The 17,581-nt window shown below is 32.5% G+C and overlaps 1 protein-coding gene across 2 annotated transcripts; it reads right to left on the bottom strand.

Annotated features, from left to right (window-relative positions):
• Nucleotides 1-237: 237 nt before the first annotated feature.
• Nucleotides 238-7,829, bottom strand: LOC120125154 (putative 1-phosphatidylinositol-3-phosphate 5-kinase FAB1C). 2 transcript variants are annotated; one of them, XM_039143651.1, is made up of 14 exons: nucleotides 7,265-7,828; nucleotides 6,905-7,141; nucleotides 6,672-6,700; nucleotides 5,906-6,566; nucleotides 5,637-5,790; nucleotides 5,187-5,531; nucleotides 3,723-4,436; nucleotides 3,300-3,631; nucleotides 3,094-3,220; nucleotides 2,867-3,016; nucleotides 1,284-2,720; nucleotides 913-1,179; nucleotides 490-780; nucleotides 238-392 (listed from the first exon to the last, which is right to left on the bottom strand). In XM_039143651.1, exons 1-13 carry the CDS (start codon nucleotides 7,423-7,425, stop codon nucleotides 526-528), a joined length of 4,869 nt encoding a protein of 1,622 aa, XP_038999582.1. In that variant the 5' UTR covers nucleotides 7,426-7,828; the 3' UTR covers nucleotides 238-392; nucleotides 490-525. The 2 variants fall into 2 exon arrangements, with proteins under 2 accessions (XP_038999582.1, XP_038999581.1); XM_039143650.1 differs by having other exon boundaries at nucleotides 5,906-6,700; nucleotides 6,905-7,829.
• Nucleotides 7,830-17,581: the final 9,752 nt, after the last annotated feature.

Raw genomic sequence — 17,581 nt, 5'->3', positions numbered from 1 at the left:
TAATGAGACGAAATAAATAAAACATGAACACAACGCAAATAAAATGTGAAAAGACCAGACACCAGTCATTACAAAACCATTTTAACCAAGTCAAATTGTTTATCAATTAATTGCTTGCAAATTTACAGGCGGACATGGCCGAACTTAACGTCTATTATGTCTTCCTTCACCAGCAGTTTCCTAAAGAGTCAAAAATACACACTAAAAGCTATAATGAAACGTGTTAAGGATAAAAGAAAGGCCCTTTGATTCTTCCAGGAAACTTTTAGCAGATGCACAAGATAAAGAGATAAATATCAAGGGTCCCTCAACTCTTCCTTTCCTTTAGAGGTCATTAAAAAGAGCCCCTCTAAAGTTAACTTTGTTCCTTCTCCATGTGCACAAGGTTAGTCCTACACAGACATTTTTCCGAAAAGAAAAAGATGAGAAAAGAACAAAACATGGGAGGGAGGTTCCTTCTCAAATTATCAGCAATTGCATTACTTATACCTTATTAATGAACCAATTAATCAATGAAGAAACAGATCATGATGTCCATTGATCAGGTACCGTGAGAAAATATGTCGTCATAGCCTTCCGGAATCTTTTCTTGTATTGTTTAGGAGAAATAATTGTTGGGGATGCATTCTTTGGCCCACCCAGTATCCCAGATGCTTTAACCCATGTCTCCAAGTGTTTGTCCCAGGTATATTGCCTCATGAAATCAATAATTCCCAGAACAAGCTCTTTCCGCTCCTCATCCACTCCGACCAACAATGAATAGTCCATGACCGCAACAGACTGAAAATCACAGAATACAACATTCAAAACCATTGTTTCCATAATCGAAATACAAATTGGAAAACCAACCAAAACTCCAATGGACGGTCAACTTGGAAACCATTGTTCAAGTTTATGTTAAAAGCAACTTACTGCCAAAAAAGCTGTGTCGTTCCAAATAGCTCTCTCGAGACTTCTCTTTGCCTTGCTTCCAAGAAAAATAGGCTCTGTTCGCAATGTTTCTAACAGATTCATGTCTAGCAGTACTTTGTTGCTCCCTGTTGTATCTGGATTATATCGTGATCTTGCAGAGCCCTTGAGATCATATATCCTAGATATGTTTCTTCTGAAAAATAGGTTCTCCATCACCACAAGATCCATTTTTGTTTCTTTTCCACCTTTCAGGTGTTTTACAGAGACCTATCATCAGGCCAGCCAAAAGATATTAAAATTAAAATGATATATTGGATACTCCAACTGGATGTGCACAGAAACAGAGTTTAGGAAAGGAAAAGAGGACAAACCTGAAAAATACCAAGAACTTTAGCAAGGCAAGTTGGGCTTCCCAAACTAAGAGAATCTGTCAAATACTTGAAGTATTCGGGTGCAAATTCATAAAAGGATTCCAGCTCTGTTTTCTGAACTTGCTTTATAACGAGTCTTTCATCTAAAGATTTGGCAAAATACACATTGCTCTTCCCCCCTTGTGCACTCCATTTCTGGCAGCGGCTCAAGGAACGCAAAAAGTCGATGTCAGTAGGGCAACACTTTCTTCTAAGAGAATTAAACTGTTTTGCAAAATAACATGTCACAGAAAACTTCACTTTGCCACCAGCAGCAGAAGAATCATCTCCAAAAGAAACTGTTAAATGGGGAGACCTTTTCATATCAGGAAACATATCACCCATAGATGATTGGGTATCTTCAGAACCAAAACTTGCATAATGTGCATAACCCAGGTCAAGAGAACCAAATGACTGCCAGGGTGAAAAGCTGGAAGCTGCAGAATCTTCTTTGCTCCTGTCACCGACATTCCAACCTCCTCCAATTCCATTGGAATTATCAGCAACCCATTCAACATATTCTTTGGAACTAAGAGCATATGATATTATACTTGCAGGATCATCATCATAAATGGCAATAACATTATCACTATGGCCCCTCTGCACAAGAAGTAGCCGAGCCCCTTCAGCAACACGAGATGCAGAGGTGAGTAAAGCAGGTGTGGAACTGAGTAACAGATTCAACTTTTGTGCCTCTAGTGGCAATGTATAGGAGTGAGTCGTTGTTACATTAGAAATAGGATCCCTCACCATGGTCCTATAATCTCCAGAAGCATGGAAAGATCTAAGAGTCGAGAAATGCGATGATGAGGGGTGCAATCCCTTCTGAATTCTTGCTTGGAGTCTCAACACAGAATCAAAAGAATGAACCCTCATTGGTGCAGCAACCTTCCTCAAAGGAAGGTTATACATTTTACTTATTGGCCTGATCAAACCAGCTTGAAGCTCATCTCCCCGAGATGCCTCTGAAGGTTTAACTTTCAACATTAGTGGATCGGTACCTGTCCAAGCAGAATCTATTGTCTCAGATAAAGTAGATGCAGGGGAATGGATTCTTTCATCCGGATGTCCATTCTCTTCTCTCTTTTCAGGCACATTGGATTCCAAGGATAGTGAACTAGAGTTCTGCTCCAGCTGTGCGTTGCTCTTACGAGGTTCCACTGAATCTGAGGATCTGCAGGTGTTTTCTTCATGAGCACCAAGATTTCCATCCTCAAAGAGATCAACTTCAGCTTTGAAAGCAAAATTTTTCCCAGGAGAAGTGTCCAATGAATTAAGTTGCTGATCCCATACATGCAAACTTATAAGAAGTGAACGTCTTATGCGATTCAGTTCTAGTAAGTCCACGGCGGCTGGACCAAGGTTTGACGTCTCCATAATAACTGGTTGTAACAAACCCTATAAAAAAAACCTAGTCAACAAATGATAAAATTCATCTTTCAATAATATAGGACAAATTAGGCATACAAAATATTATGTACATGCAACTAAGAAATACTCAAGGTCATACCGATAACGAAATAACTAATATTCAGTGTGCTTACATTGTAATCATTTCTCTCCTTTCGAATCTGATCTCTCAGTTCCATAACGTGATTTGATAACTCACTTGCATCTGATGATTTACTCTTCAATTCAATGTTGTCAAGTGCATCAGATATCTCCGTATACAACATTTCCATTTTGACCATTAGCTATAAGAGACAAAGCGGTTAGTTTAGAATATGTGGATTTCACTGGCATTAGAACAGAAGGGAAATAGATAACAAACCTCGGCTGCCTCTCTTCTAATCCACTCCTGGTGAACATCTCCCCCAAATTCAAGCATGGATGGGGGCAAATGCACCGATAGTATATCAATTGGGGAATAGCGGAAGAATGCAACCATGTTTCCAAATCTGTGAAATCATACTCATAGGTATCAGCATCATAATTAAAACTTAACCATAAAAAAGGATTAAAATTTACACCATTTACCCATAGAAACGAAGGCAATCCCTCTGCAATGAATGACCACAAGTTGCAACACGATTAGCAGTTGCATGATTTGAAAAACTAAGCTCCAAAAACTTTCCAAAAGAAAGTCCCCAAGCAGCATCAGACATAACCACTCTATGAGTTGCTGGAGGAACCCCATCTATATGAGCACACCTCAGGCATCGATGCCACATCCATATCTTACCATCCCGTTCACCAGGTAACTTAAGAGAGGAATGGCACCTTATGTTGATTGTCAAATTTCCCTGCTGGTGCGTATAGCATATGACATGGGCTTCAGCTGGCTCATTACATGACCTGCAGCAAGAAGCCTGCAAAGAGAGCATGCTAAATTATAATGAATCATAGAAAAAGTATTTCTCAAATTTCAACTGAAGAAACCAAAAGTCATAAATGAGTTACTTGATCAAACAGGTCATCTTGAAGGTATCTTCCCAGTGGTTTATCAAATGATCCATAGAACTTTATTCGCAAGAGCCGTGAACGTTCGCACACAGTACCTTTCAGCACACACCGACTTGAGATGGAAACCAAGATACTCTGGTGTGTGTCAGCTGCTGAATAATATTCACTGGAAGCTTCATCTTCTTGAATTTTTTCAGATTTTTCCAATTCATTAATCTCGTCAAGATGCCTCTCATCTTCAGTCGTGGTTTCTAGCAACTCTGATCGGGGAAAATCTCTAATATCACAGGGTAACATAGTAGACATATTTAAATCCTTCATTTGTTCTAAAGAACACAAGCCCATACCCACAATAGGTGTCAAATCATCATTGCATGCATCAAGAACAGAACCACCTGAAGAAGGGAAGAAATGGCTTTGATCACCCTGATCAAGCCATGATTCCAATCCTCCTTGCTCCGGATTGAGACTCAGAGATGAGTCATTTAGAGCAGAAGCATTGACTATTGTATTCAAACTGGATTGACTATTACCAATCTGCATTTCCTCTGGCCCAGCGATTGAATGTTTTATCTTCGTCTTAGGAAGAGTAGCACCTTCATCAGCAAGGAAAGAAGTTTCAAGAGATAAGTGATAGGCGGCAAAAACAGCATACTGGACAACATGTTTAACCTTCATTAGCTCTTCACGAGATCTACCCCTCAGAAGGACCTATAAAGAGAAATAAAGCAATTTGATTAAAAACAATCATGCTAAACACATTATGAAATTCGAACAATATCTAATATAGTGCACTAAATACAGGTTAATAAATGCTTGCCAAAAACAAAGATTGCCCTTTCAATTTCATTTGACATGCCAATTATACAGATATTTACAAGCCCAATTCTATTTTACCATTCAAATGAGCAAATAAATTACTCCTCAACAGCCTATAAGGATCAGAAAAAAGGGAAAAACACCACGGAACTAAATCACATCTAATCTTCCAATACACTTCAGTTTCTGCACTGAACACAACAATAAAACTTCTAGGTAAAGGTGGCAAAACAACTCGGATATAATCAAACCAAACAAATTAGCATACAAACGCATGCATAAATGGAGTGAGGGAAAGGCATAAAAGCATTTATTAGAAGAAAAAGGAGGCATGGGGCCAACTATTGTTGCGATAGAAAAGGAAGACAATCTTAAACGAGGAAATTTGGTCAGGCATCAATTAAAGATGTTTCCGCCACATAAAGAAACAAAAAAAACAAATTAATCGAAACAATGGAAACACACCAGTGCTCCAAGAATGGAAACAACTAAAGCATCAAAATGCTCGAAACTCAAATATGTGGAGACCCAGTGTATACCATCTCATAACAACAAAAGAAGATGGAGGCTTACAAGGCTCAAATTTCAAAACTTCCCAAATGACACAGTAAATAAATCATATGAATGGATAGAAAATATTACCGTGCAACCTAAGCGCCTGGGACAACCATCAAAGAACATCAGTGTTTTCGATGGTTTCTTGTTTAACTGATTGGACGTCTCATGTTCTTCAGATACTTTCTCCACACGGAACAGTTCGCAGTGTCCCAATCGTGTGGTAGATAAATTATCAATTGATTCACAAACAAGACCACCACTGCACCTTGCTATACGATCTAGTAATGGCCTTTTCACATTGAGCACTAATGATATTTCCTTTGCAAGTAGATACTCTTGTGCATATGAAGAAACACTCTTTTCAACAAGCAAAACATTAGGGCGAAGAGCCTCGATCTTTGCAATCATCATCTTGAGATGATCATTTTCCTGTCAAATCACAAACAATTGTAACACGACAATGCAAATGCGATTGTTAATCACAGAAAAACCTTTAATCGACCTGCATAAATGGAACAAGTTTTTTGAACAAACCTGTTGAAGTAATGTATTAAATGATGCCAGTTGATTTGGAACTTTTTGAAATTCAAGGGCACCTCCTAAAAGAAGTAATCTAGGATTTTTGTACTGTGAGATCATGCGCTTGTGTCTTATGTTTTTCGTGCAAACCACTCCCTTGACAAGAGTGCTGTGAGAATGATATAATTCACAAGTTCAGGACATGTAAAATAAGAATTGAAACCGGAAAAACAATAGAAAATTTTGAATTTCAAACAACTGAAGAAAATTAAAACAGGCCATACCTTTCACTGGGAGATCCTGATGCTATACACTTAACCTTCACATAGTCCCCAGGATCCATGCTGCCTCCTCTGCTAGTATTTGGTTTCACAAAATTTGCAGCTTGCCATGCTATTGTAGCTATAATGTCAAGCCAGTCCCCAACATTATCTTCTTTACCATCTTTAATACCCTCACCCAGTAAAAGTTGAGAGACCAGAGCCCTAAAATGCCCATGTATTGCAGCTTTGAGAGGTTCCTTGTTCCCCTCATTTTGTTTCTCCCTTGCTGGGAACACACTTGAAAGGCTACTACTTGAAGAGAACATAGCACCAGAATCCCCAATTTCATCATCTTCATCATCATATGCAAAGAAGTTACTCTCTGCCTCATCATTCTCATCCTCAGGTGGTGGTGGAAACCATATTAGACCATTGTTTTCAAAATCCAAAGGTTTATGTGACTTTACATATTGATTACGATGTATAGGATCATCAGAGTAAACAACAATATTCTCCTGTTCCTCATTCCCTAACTCTGGCTTTCTTAAAGCAACCCTCTTTTTTTGATAAAAGGGACCAACATCCTGAGCCATTGGGCTCCCTTCTGGCCTCTTCTGTACAGAAATCCCAACCCTATAAGGAGTAAAATTGCTCCTAGAGGGACTAACTGAAGGACTTGATCCTGCCGACTTAAAACTATAAGACTCGAGTCTAGCACTAATACTATTTGAATCTATATCTGAAACATCCTGGCAATAGTCAGTTGAATGGCTCAAAAAATGCTTACCAGAATCATCAGCATCTTCTTCATCACTCCTACACCAGTAAATACACAAATAAGAACATTCACCGCCAGGGGAAAGATTATGAAAGCCGAAAGTCAACAAACAACCAACTTCAGGAAGCTTGGGGTCTAAATTCTAATATGATACAATATAAAAGGATAACATTTCAGCATAACTATTGCCATGTAAATCACTATATATACCATGTACCAAAAAAAAAAATCACTATATATACCTGCAGGGAGATTGCCGAATAGATACAGAAGAAGGATGAGTACTAAATGAAATACTCTGGCTAGTTACCGACTGCATAGAAAGCCCACAATCACAAGCTTCGCTATTCAAAGAACAGGGTGATGGCGGATCCGAGATCTCCTGGAGAGACTTAGAAGGATGCACTTTCTCACAATACTTTCTTCCACCACTTTCTCGCCTCTCGCTAACCCCATCACAACAAAAATTGCAAAACTTAGTACTCATCATCCTAGAAAATTCATTACCCTTCATGTTATATGATTTGTATCTTTCAACACATTTAGAACACAGCCAACGACCACAGCTTCGGCAATGGTATCGATTAGAGAATTCATTGAATAACTCCATATCACATTCACAATAACTATTTTTTCTGCAAACACCCTTTTTCAGCAACCCAAATTCGTCACCAGTAAAACTGGAAAGATAATTTTCTTCCCAAGAAAACCAAGACCTAACTTTTCTTATTAGATCAAGTAATGGGGTATTTGGTATTCCCATAAGAATCCCAAACAAAACACTGAAGTATTATCACCCTGTTTCCCCTTTTTATTCTTCTTCTGAATCGTTATTTAGGGAAACAAAAATCTTTTTGACGTGAAAATATTGAAAACATAGAAAGAACCCAACAAGAAAAAATGGAGGGTTTTAATTGATATTTAGGGTATGAGTAATGACTTTTTTTCTTCCACTGTCTTCTATCAAACTTTTAATCGAAGGACATAAAACTAAAAATCCTCCAAGGAATCACAAAATATTTTCAAGGAGGAAACTAAAACAAAATCTTCCCGGAAAACTAATCATAAAAACAATATTTACACATAAAAAACAACAATATCAATAATAAAACAAAATATTTCCCTAGTCACGAATTCAAAAACAAAAGTATAAACCCTAAAATTTAAAAATACAACAGAAATTTGACCCCGAAAAAAAACCCAAAAGAATTTAAAATTTGTCAGAACTTAACCATCCCCGGATTCATCAAGAATGCATCCACAGATTGATTCAAGCACCGTGACATATATGGGTTTTAGCTCTTCAAACCAAATCCAAAAATAACAAAAAGTTAAATCAATGTGAAGAACACGAAGAAAGAAGAAGAAATGTTAATAGTAAACAATTAAGTAGAACCCAAAAAAAGCTTTTCAGTGTTTTAAGTGAAGGTTAAAATTAGATGCGAGGCAAAATGAGAATCAAAAGGAGGAAAAGGAGGAGTACGGAGAAATTTCCTTTTCTACCGGAATCAGCAAGCATTCCCATCGACCCTAAACTCTCTGTCGCACCGTCAACAAAGCTTCTCTTCCTTTTTCACTCACTGCTACTAGCCTACTACTATTTCCGCTGCCATTTCCCTCCCTTGTTATAAATTTCTCAGCTCTCTTCTCTGCGGTTGCCTTCCTTATTCCCTCTCTCAATTCTATAGAATATTTTTGCTTCCCTCTCTTTCTCTCTTCCTTAGATTAGAAGGACCAGCAAGTAGGGGCTCCAATAAATAAATAAAGTAAAACCAGTAGGGGTAATAAATAAAGGAGATTCCATTTTCCTACCTCCGTGTAATACACACTCCTTTGACAATATCCAGAGGTATTCCGTATTCGACCATTCATCTGGGTCAGGCCGCCGGATATCTTTTGACCCGACTTCCCTCGTTTACTAATAAAGAAAATTAAAACATTAGAGTTCATACATTAAAAATTAATATAATTTAAGCACAAATATCTTTAGACTTAACTTTAATTAAAACCTCCTAAATATCATTCATTGATAAAGGGATACTGTATTAAATTTATACACGACTAAAAACATAATATAAATTAAGTTATTTTATATTAAAATTATTATTTATTTTGCTTTTTTTAAGAATATATATCAAATTGTATTAGTCATGAAGAGCATCATTTAGAGCAATATCATAAATGATGATTATTCCACACTTAATGAGCAAAGATGAGCACAACTAATGATGAGCATCGATAAATTAATTTATAAAACGTTAAAATTCTAAAGGATAATTTTAAATTAGTTGAAAATTTAAAGGTAGATTATTATACCAGTGACTACCTAACTATTGCTCATTTTTATTTTGACCATTATTTTTGAAATTTTGTCAATCATGTCACTCAAGTATTATTCAAATGCATTCAATAAAACCACTTGTCGTTAATATTTAACGAAAAAGTTGATGTGGTAGTTAAAATATTTGATATAATTACACATTTAATCATTATTTCTTATATATTCTATCAATTTTGGTCCTAATTTTAATAAATTAAAATAAATTCAACCCTTAAATATGCCAAAGTAGTTAATTAGAGAGGAATCCAATTTAATGTCAGCCATTACAAATTTTATTTTCTCTTTATCAACCTTTATTATTCCTAATAATAAAATAAAATAAACATGTCAATGTTTTATGATGAGACGTATCAGTATTTCTCAATGTTCTTTGTTTTTTTAACTTAAAAGACTATATTTTACATTGATACACGCAAGACAATTAATGTGACAAATTCATGTGTTTAAATTATATCTTTCAATGATTTTAGGAGTTTAAATTAGATGTTTTATTTTATTTTATAATTACTTTTAGACCGTTTGTTTAAAAATATTTATTTTTTTTTACTCAGCTATCCAAGTATTATAACTTTACTTTTACCTAATTTGTCTCATTATAAGAAAAATCTAATTGTTTTGGATTAATTTTTAAGAGTTTAAATTTTGATTTTACTTAATATAGATGTATTTTTGAAATCAAAGCATTTGATATTTAATTTTTTAAATTTTTCAAAAATGAAATCAATTTTTTTTGTAAGTTTTCTTTTCTTTTATTTCTTGTTTGTTTTCCTACAAATTGAAATAATAAGATGAATAAAGACTACTTTGGCACCATTTGATTTGAGGGTTAAGTTTATTTTAATTTATTAAAATTAAGACCAAATTGATAAAATATATAAGTAATGTGGACCAAATGTGTAATAATATCAAATATTTTAATTATTACATCAGCTTTTTCCTTAAATATTAACGACAAGTGGTTAAATTGAATGCACTTAAATAATTGAGTGACATGATTGATAAAATTTTAAAAATAGTGGATAAAATAAAAAGGGGCAATAATTAGGTGGTCATTGGTATAATTTACCTTTTATTTTAAATAATTTACCTTTAAATTTTCAACTAGTTTATAATTAATCGTTGAGTCGTTTAGAATTTTTAATTTTTTTATAAATTAAATTAATGATGCTCATCGTTAGTGGTGTTCATTGGTACTCATCGAGTGTTGTAGAATTTTCCTATCATAAATAAAATATGATGGTAAACGACTAGTGACAACCTCATGAGCAAAAGCAAATCTGAAAATCTAGAAAGTATTTAAAGAAGACAAATAAAAATTCATTTTTTCTTTAACTGTAGTCTCATCTTATCATCACGAGAAGAATCAGTGAAGAATAAAAAAATACTCATCAAAAAGAAATCGTAATCAAGATAAAGGAAAACATGACCAAATGACGAAATTCCGAGAAGAATGATATCAAGAATACTCATGAACGGAGCCAAAATTAAATATTGACGGGGGGCAAAATATTAGACTATTTAAGAAAAATGTAAAGATTTATTAGATATTTAAACTCAAAATTCAGCATGAACAAGTGACCTTAGTGATTAAGGGGATTGTCGTTATCCTTGAGGTCTTGTAACATCCTCAATACCGGGTTAGTGACTAAATTGTAAAATTTTAGAATTTGGTGATTAAAGTAGAATAGTTCAATGATTTATTTGGGGATATTTCCTGAAAGTTGTTAGTAATTATCCAAGGAACTAAAGGGCAAAATTGTCATTTGACAAGAAATATATTTCCCCCCTTATATGAATGAATCACGTGGGGGGAAGAAGTATCTTCTTCTTTCTCTTATCCATCTTCTTCTCCCCGTTGAAGCTAGGCAAAGGTAAAAGTTTCTTTGTTTGTTGATTATTTGTTAATTTAAAGTTTGAGTTTTGATCATTAGATGATAACTAAGCTTAAGTTATCTTAAAATCAAAAGATAAATGAATTAGAGAAGATTAAAGATTTGGAGTTATTGAGTGAAATCTTGAAATAAAGTTGATAAGTTGAATTTGAAGTTAAATTTGACTTGTCATCAGCTTAATTAAGAAGTATTAAGTGTTAGAATTGGATTTGAAACATGTTAAAAATTGGGTATGATTATTGAAGTTCATAAAGAGGAGAAGATTTTGAGGTTTAAGATGAGATAAATTAGTAGAAATTAGTTTAAGTATGTATATTTGAGTTAAGAATATGAAAGGGAATGAAACATGAAGAATTGAAGTTGATATAGTGAATTTTCGTGCATGAACAGTGATTTCTGGGTAAAATTTACAGATTTTTATAAGGGTACTGATACCCTAAGGGGAGGTACTGATACCCCCTAAAGGAAAAAAGTGAATATGGGTCTATTAAATTCGTTTAGGCTATTAATATCAAATTACAAGGTGTAGATAACTGATAATTACCTTAAAATGTATGGTTATGCAGACATAGAACGTGAACAAGTTCCGGAACAATCAAAGAATTAGGATCGAATCAAAGCAAGGCTAAGGTGAGTGCAATTTTATTGTACTTATGCTATCGAACAAGCATTGGCTTGCGATGAGACAGTGACAGAGTTATTATGGTAAGAAGTAATTTCTAAAATGTTAGTGTGATTGTGAATAGGTAGAAAGGAAACAAATGATGATATAAGAATCTATTATAAGATATATGATATGAAAATATGATAGTGAGTTATGTGAAAGAACTATGAGATATATGAGCTTGTATGTGCTATGTGATGTATATATATGGGAAATATATGTGAACAAAATATGATATATATGTTTATGTGAAACCATGCAAAGTGATATGAGCTATGTGACATATGAATATGAAATCATATGAAAAGTGACATGAATTACTTGAAAGTAAACTACGTGATTATATGCACATGTGATATGTGACAGAAAAGAAGAAATATGTGATTAGAAGAGAAATGATATAAATAAGTGACGTGAATATATGAACTGTTATAAATGATATTGCCCATGATATGTGATATGAGAGCTAGGGGTATAGTTGGCATGCCAAGAGTCGAGGGTTTACCTATGTTCTTCTGGACATATGGACAATTTACTTATTTTCTATGGAACATATGGACAGTTTACCTAGGTTCTTCGGGACCTATGGACAGTTGCCGAGGTTCTTTATGACCTCTGGATAGGTCATTCGGGACATTTATACGAGTTGTGGTTACAACATAGTTGTGCACAACCTCAGTGTACTCACATACCTTAAGTTCTCAACAGTGTACATGGGCTAATAAAGAAATTTAATAAGTATATTGAATATGATATGTATATGTGATTGGTTATATGGAATAGATCACATTATTTATGTAATGGTGTATTGCTTGGTTAATGCATGACATGTTATGTATAAGGGTGTTAAATTATAAGGATTAATGATAGTATTTGCAGATCTATGCCTTTTGTTTATATGAAATGTTATATGGTCATATTATATGTTTTATATGCCTCACTAAGTCATTGACTTAGCGTGTGATTGTTTCACACGTAGGTTTGGAAAGCGAAAAGAGAAGTAAAGAGGAACAAGACATGTCAGTTCTCCTTACTGAAGATCATATCAGAAATGTAGATCGAATTACATGTATTTTGTTAGATATAATTTAGTTGGCATGTAATAAAAATGATTTTTATGGGATATGCTCTGATCGAATTTTGGAATGTTTTAAACGTATATATGTAAAAGGTAAATGTATAATGATGAATGTTGTAAATTTTATGAGTTTTATACATGTTTTGCCGAGGTACTGTAGCAGTACTATAGCAGGGTATCGGTACCCTGTAACAGGATATCGATACCCTATAGCAGGGTATCGGTACCCCTCCAGCATTCTGAAAAATTTTAACATTCGGGTACTGTTCACGGTACTGTTCATATGATATTGTTCATACTGTATTTTACTGTTCATGAAAACATATTTTTTTCAAATTGATTTTAATGAACATAATTCAACAATATATGATCATATTTTATTAATATAAGTTCAAATGTTCTGTTATTTTATACGAATATTGTTTTAAAAAGTCAATGTTACATCTCAGACTCGTATTCGTGTCGGGTACGAGTTGGGTGTTACAGGTCCCAAGTTCAAGCACTAGGTATTTATGGGTATGAGTGTTCATTGTCAAATAGTTGAAAGTCTTTGTACATATAGTACATTGTATTCACCTTAAATTTATAATAAAAAAACTCAAAATTCACAAGACAATTTCTAATTTGTCTAATATTTAAACTTACAATGATCTAAATTGTAATTAGACTAAAAATTTGAAAACACTTACTTATCATTTTTTAGTTCGACCACTACTTGATTAAATATTTAATAAATTTTTATATTTTTAAAATTTAAATATTTATTGTTACATGAACCAAAATAATATTAAACCAAATTATATCGAATATATAAATTTTAACAAGGGTTAGGGCCCCTTGGCCCTTAAGAGAGCTCCGTCCTTGGGAATGCTATATATAAACGAATAAAGAAATTAGACATTAAAACGCAAACAATAAATTAATATCGAATATTCATTTATTTTGAATCTTTTTTTAATTAATTTTGGATAAATACAATGTAGTATTTGTTCAAAGATAATTCTCAATCATTTGACATTGAACACTCACAGTTCTGGTATTTCTGACTCTCGAACTCGAGATCTCAAAGAATAACAACAATTCTTCTACCATCGAGATCGCTTAATTCAGCTTTATACATATCATAAATACCTTAAATCTCCAATATTAATTTATTTTGAATCTTGAACATCTTGATTCTAGTGTTTTATTTAGCTTAAATCATGTATAAATTATTTAGTTACATTTTTTTAGTAACTTGCAAATACAAAGTTGGGGATCCATTTAAATAGTTATATATATTTTTTTGTTACAAAAAAGTTTAGGTGAAGGGTGACTACCTCAATTGGAATTTACATAGAAATTTACAAATTTTTCACTGATATTGATATTATTCGAATTTGACCTTACAAATTTAAATTTTTGAATCCCAACCACGTGTGCCAATACTTGTCGGCTTTAAATAGTTATATTAGAAACGCCATAATATTTCATGATTATGGTTTGGTACTACTCACTTTATATTGATGGTGTGACGAATTTGATATTAATTTGACATTAACGGTAGTTATCAAAATTAAAAAAGAACATTGAACTCGAAATAATTCGTACAAGATTTGGAGAGGAAACAAATAAAAGAAGATATGTCCCATGCAATGAAGAAATTTGGACACAGGTGGGTTTGGTAGCATCGTTTTGGCATTTAGTCTGGTGACAAGATCACATCTGCAAAGCTGTCTATGACTGTGTGCTGCTACCAATACATGGTGTGCCGAAAGACGTTGCCTTTTTCATTTTTCAATTTCTTTTTCTATTCTTTACTTTTCTTGTTATGTTGTTGGAATTTTCTATCTCTTATTTTTAATTTAATGTTGAATATTAACTTCTTTCTGATAAATTCAATTTAAATTATTGAGATATTGTTTTTTAGATTTCTTTTAAAAATAAGGTGAATATCATAATAAACATTAAATTCGTTTACAGTTGAATTTAATTTTGATGAAATTATTTATATTTATTGATGACTTTGATCTAATATATTTTTGTATAACGATGAAAAATAAATACCATCAATGCCAATAAAAAAATATATATGGCAATGATGATAAATTGATAATTGACTTTATTACAATTCAAATGTATTATATTTGTGATGATTATGAACACTTATCAACATGAGAAAATCAATACGAGAGTTCAAATAAGAGATAAATTGATAAAAAAAAATTAAATAAACATTAATCAGAGAAGTGATATCAAAATCAAATACACAAAAACAAAAATCTAAAGAGATAAAAATAAAAATAAACCCTACTGAAAGAATAAGTGAGAGAACATCCTACTGAAAGAATATACAGGTCTCATTTAAGATTTTAATAACTATTTAAAAATAATTACATAATTCCAAATATATAATGAATATATTATATTATAAATAAATATTTGATGTAGCGATATGGCATGTTGTACTCCTAGAGACGAATTAATGCTTGATTCTATAAGATAACATTATTTGGAAAAATAATCATCAACTCGAAAAAAATAATTTTTTTAATAGATTAAGATGATTATAAAGTAGTATTGTTAAAAAAATTAACATAATTACAATGCAAACATACATTCCACATATGTTGCTTAAACCAAATACTTTTAAGAAGATCAATTTTTTCTTTTATCATTAAAACCGGTTAATAGATAAAAAAACCCTAAATCATAAAACGAACAAAAAATACTTTAATTGTAGAATATAAAATTATATCATATACTCCAATATTATCATCATTAAAAGTAATAATAAGTGGTGTCTATGTCAATAAGAAATACATATTGTGTTGATAAATAGCGTCCTTAAAACTCTTAAATGTGGCCAAATTAGAAGTTGATATAAAGTATAGAATCCCTTCCAATTACATCATACCCACACAAGTATAGTCAATTAAAAGCAAAATGATAAGAGTAGGGTGAGCCGCCCACCCTTCACATCTTTCTTTCTTCTTCTTCATCTTCACAATTTATGACTCGTATCCACGAGGTAATACACGTGTTTGTTTCTTTCTTTTTTTTGGGTTGATTTCACCTCTGGCATGGTTGGTGTAAGAAGCCATGATACTCTATTAAAGAAATGTAAAATAAATTTAATATTATTTGTCAATTTAGGGCTTAAAGGTCCCACTTATGCATTTTTATAGAACTTTTTCTTTATTCTCGCCTTTTCTTTATTTATTTATTTTCAAGTTTAAAACCCTAAATTAACCCTGGTATATTTTGGCGATTGTAATTAGAGTTTTGGTTTTCTATTGCAGCTTGAAGAAAAAAATAGAACGTGTGAAGTTGAATAGAAGAAAATCTTAATTTATATTAAAGCTTAATTTACAATTTAGCTCTCCAATTATATATGTTCTCTCAAAGTGTACCATTAATTTTATACCCCATTTAGCCCTTTAAATGTGCTTCTTTTCCCACATTGCACCATAAAGGGTGTGTTTGGTTGGGGGAATGTGAGATTCCCATGGGAATGGAATCCACATTCCTCCGTTTGGTTGACCGGGAACGTCATTCCAGGAAATCTTACATTACCAATAATGGATTTTTTGGGATATATTACCGGGAATGTCATTACCTCCATTTCCTTAGGTATTGTTGGATTACCGGCGTTTTGGACTAATATGCCCTTAAATTTTTTTCTTTCAAAAATATCCTTATTCTGTCATTGAATAATAAAAATTCTACGAAAGTTAAATTACAAATTTATCCTTAAACTATTTTATATTTACAAAAAATTTATAATTAAAATTTTATATGAAGTTCAGGGGTTAAAATAAAATTTTACCCTTTCATTAAACCTTTTTATATTTTCAAATTTGAAAAAAATTTATATAAATTTTATGAATTTAATTTTTTTAAAGAAAATATATAAATATTTTCTAACTTGTTAAAAAAACAAATATATAATAAGGACAATTTGGTCAAATATATATTCTAATAATCTTTTATTCTTTTAACCAAACACGGTAATCTTACATTCCTGCTAAACCAACCAAACACTAAATACAACATTCTCAATAATCATATTCCATGATAATCTTTTATTTTTACTGGTAATCTTACATTCCGTGAACCAAACGCACCCAAAGAGTGGGTTTAATATTAGCCCTAACCTTCGTGGTAAAAGAATTGTTGTTATTCACTGAGGACTCATGTTTGAGCACCGATAATGCCAAGAGTGTGAGTATTCAATGTCAAGAGATTGAGAGTTGTCTTTGAACATATATTACCTTGTACTTACCTTATGTTAATAAAAAATAATATTGTATCCTAGACGTTAAAAAAGGATAATGGAACTATTACCCATGTACTTTAGCAAATCTTTCCATATGGTACATATACTTTCAAATTGTCGAAAGACATCTCGTACCAGTACTTCATTAAATATTTTTTCTCACAAAATAGTGCCACGTGACGATATCAGAGTGTTCCAAGTCCTGCTCTGTCAGACTTCATCGCCGTTAGACTCATGTACCATTTTGGAAGACATAAATAAAATACATGGAAACATTGAATATTTTAAAAGCACATATACCACGTCTGAAGATTTGCTAAAGGGAAAGGGGTAACAATGTCATTATTCCAAAAAATGGACAAATGAAAACACATCACATAATGGTTAAATAAATCCCATAAAAATAAGATTATTAATGGAAAAAAAACCCCATAAACCCTAATCAAAATTGTATTTCATCCAACGTTCTTAAGTAATAAATATTCAATAGAGGAATAAAATAACCTTTAAGAGACAAAAACAATATAAATATTAAAATTGTATATTAATTTTGATTTAGCGTAATTATATAAATAAAATTTCATTTCATTTAATTTTTATAAATTAAATGAAATTATTACTTATATATCATCATTCTACATTTAAAGAAAGAAAATACATAGAACAAAATTACAATTAGGCCTCAA

The sequence above is a fragment of the Hibiscus syriacus genome, unplaced genomic scaffold (genome assembly GCF_006381635.1).
Source record: "Hibiscus syriacus cultivar Baekdansim isolate YM2019G1 unplaced genomic scaffold, ASM638163v2 tig00110429_pilon, whole genome shotgun sequence".
NCBI classification, from domain to species: Eukaryota; Viridiplantae; Streptophyta; class Magnoliopsida; order Malvales; family Malvaceae; genus Hibiscus; species Hibiscus syriacus.
Note: the sequence above shows the minus strand (reverse complement) of the source record. Positions and strands in the feature narration are given on the sequence as shown.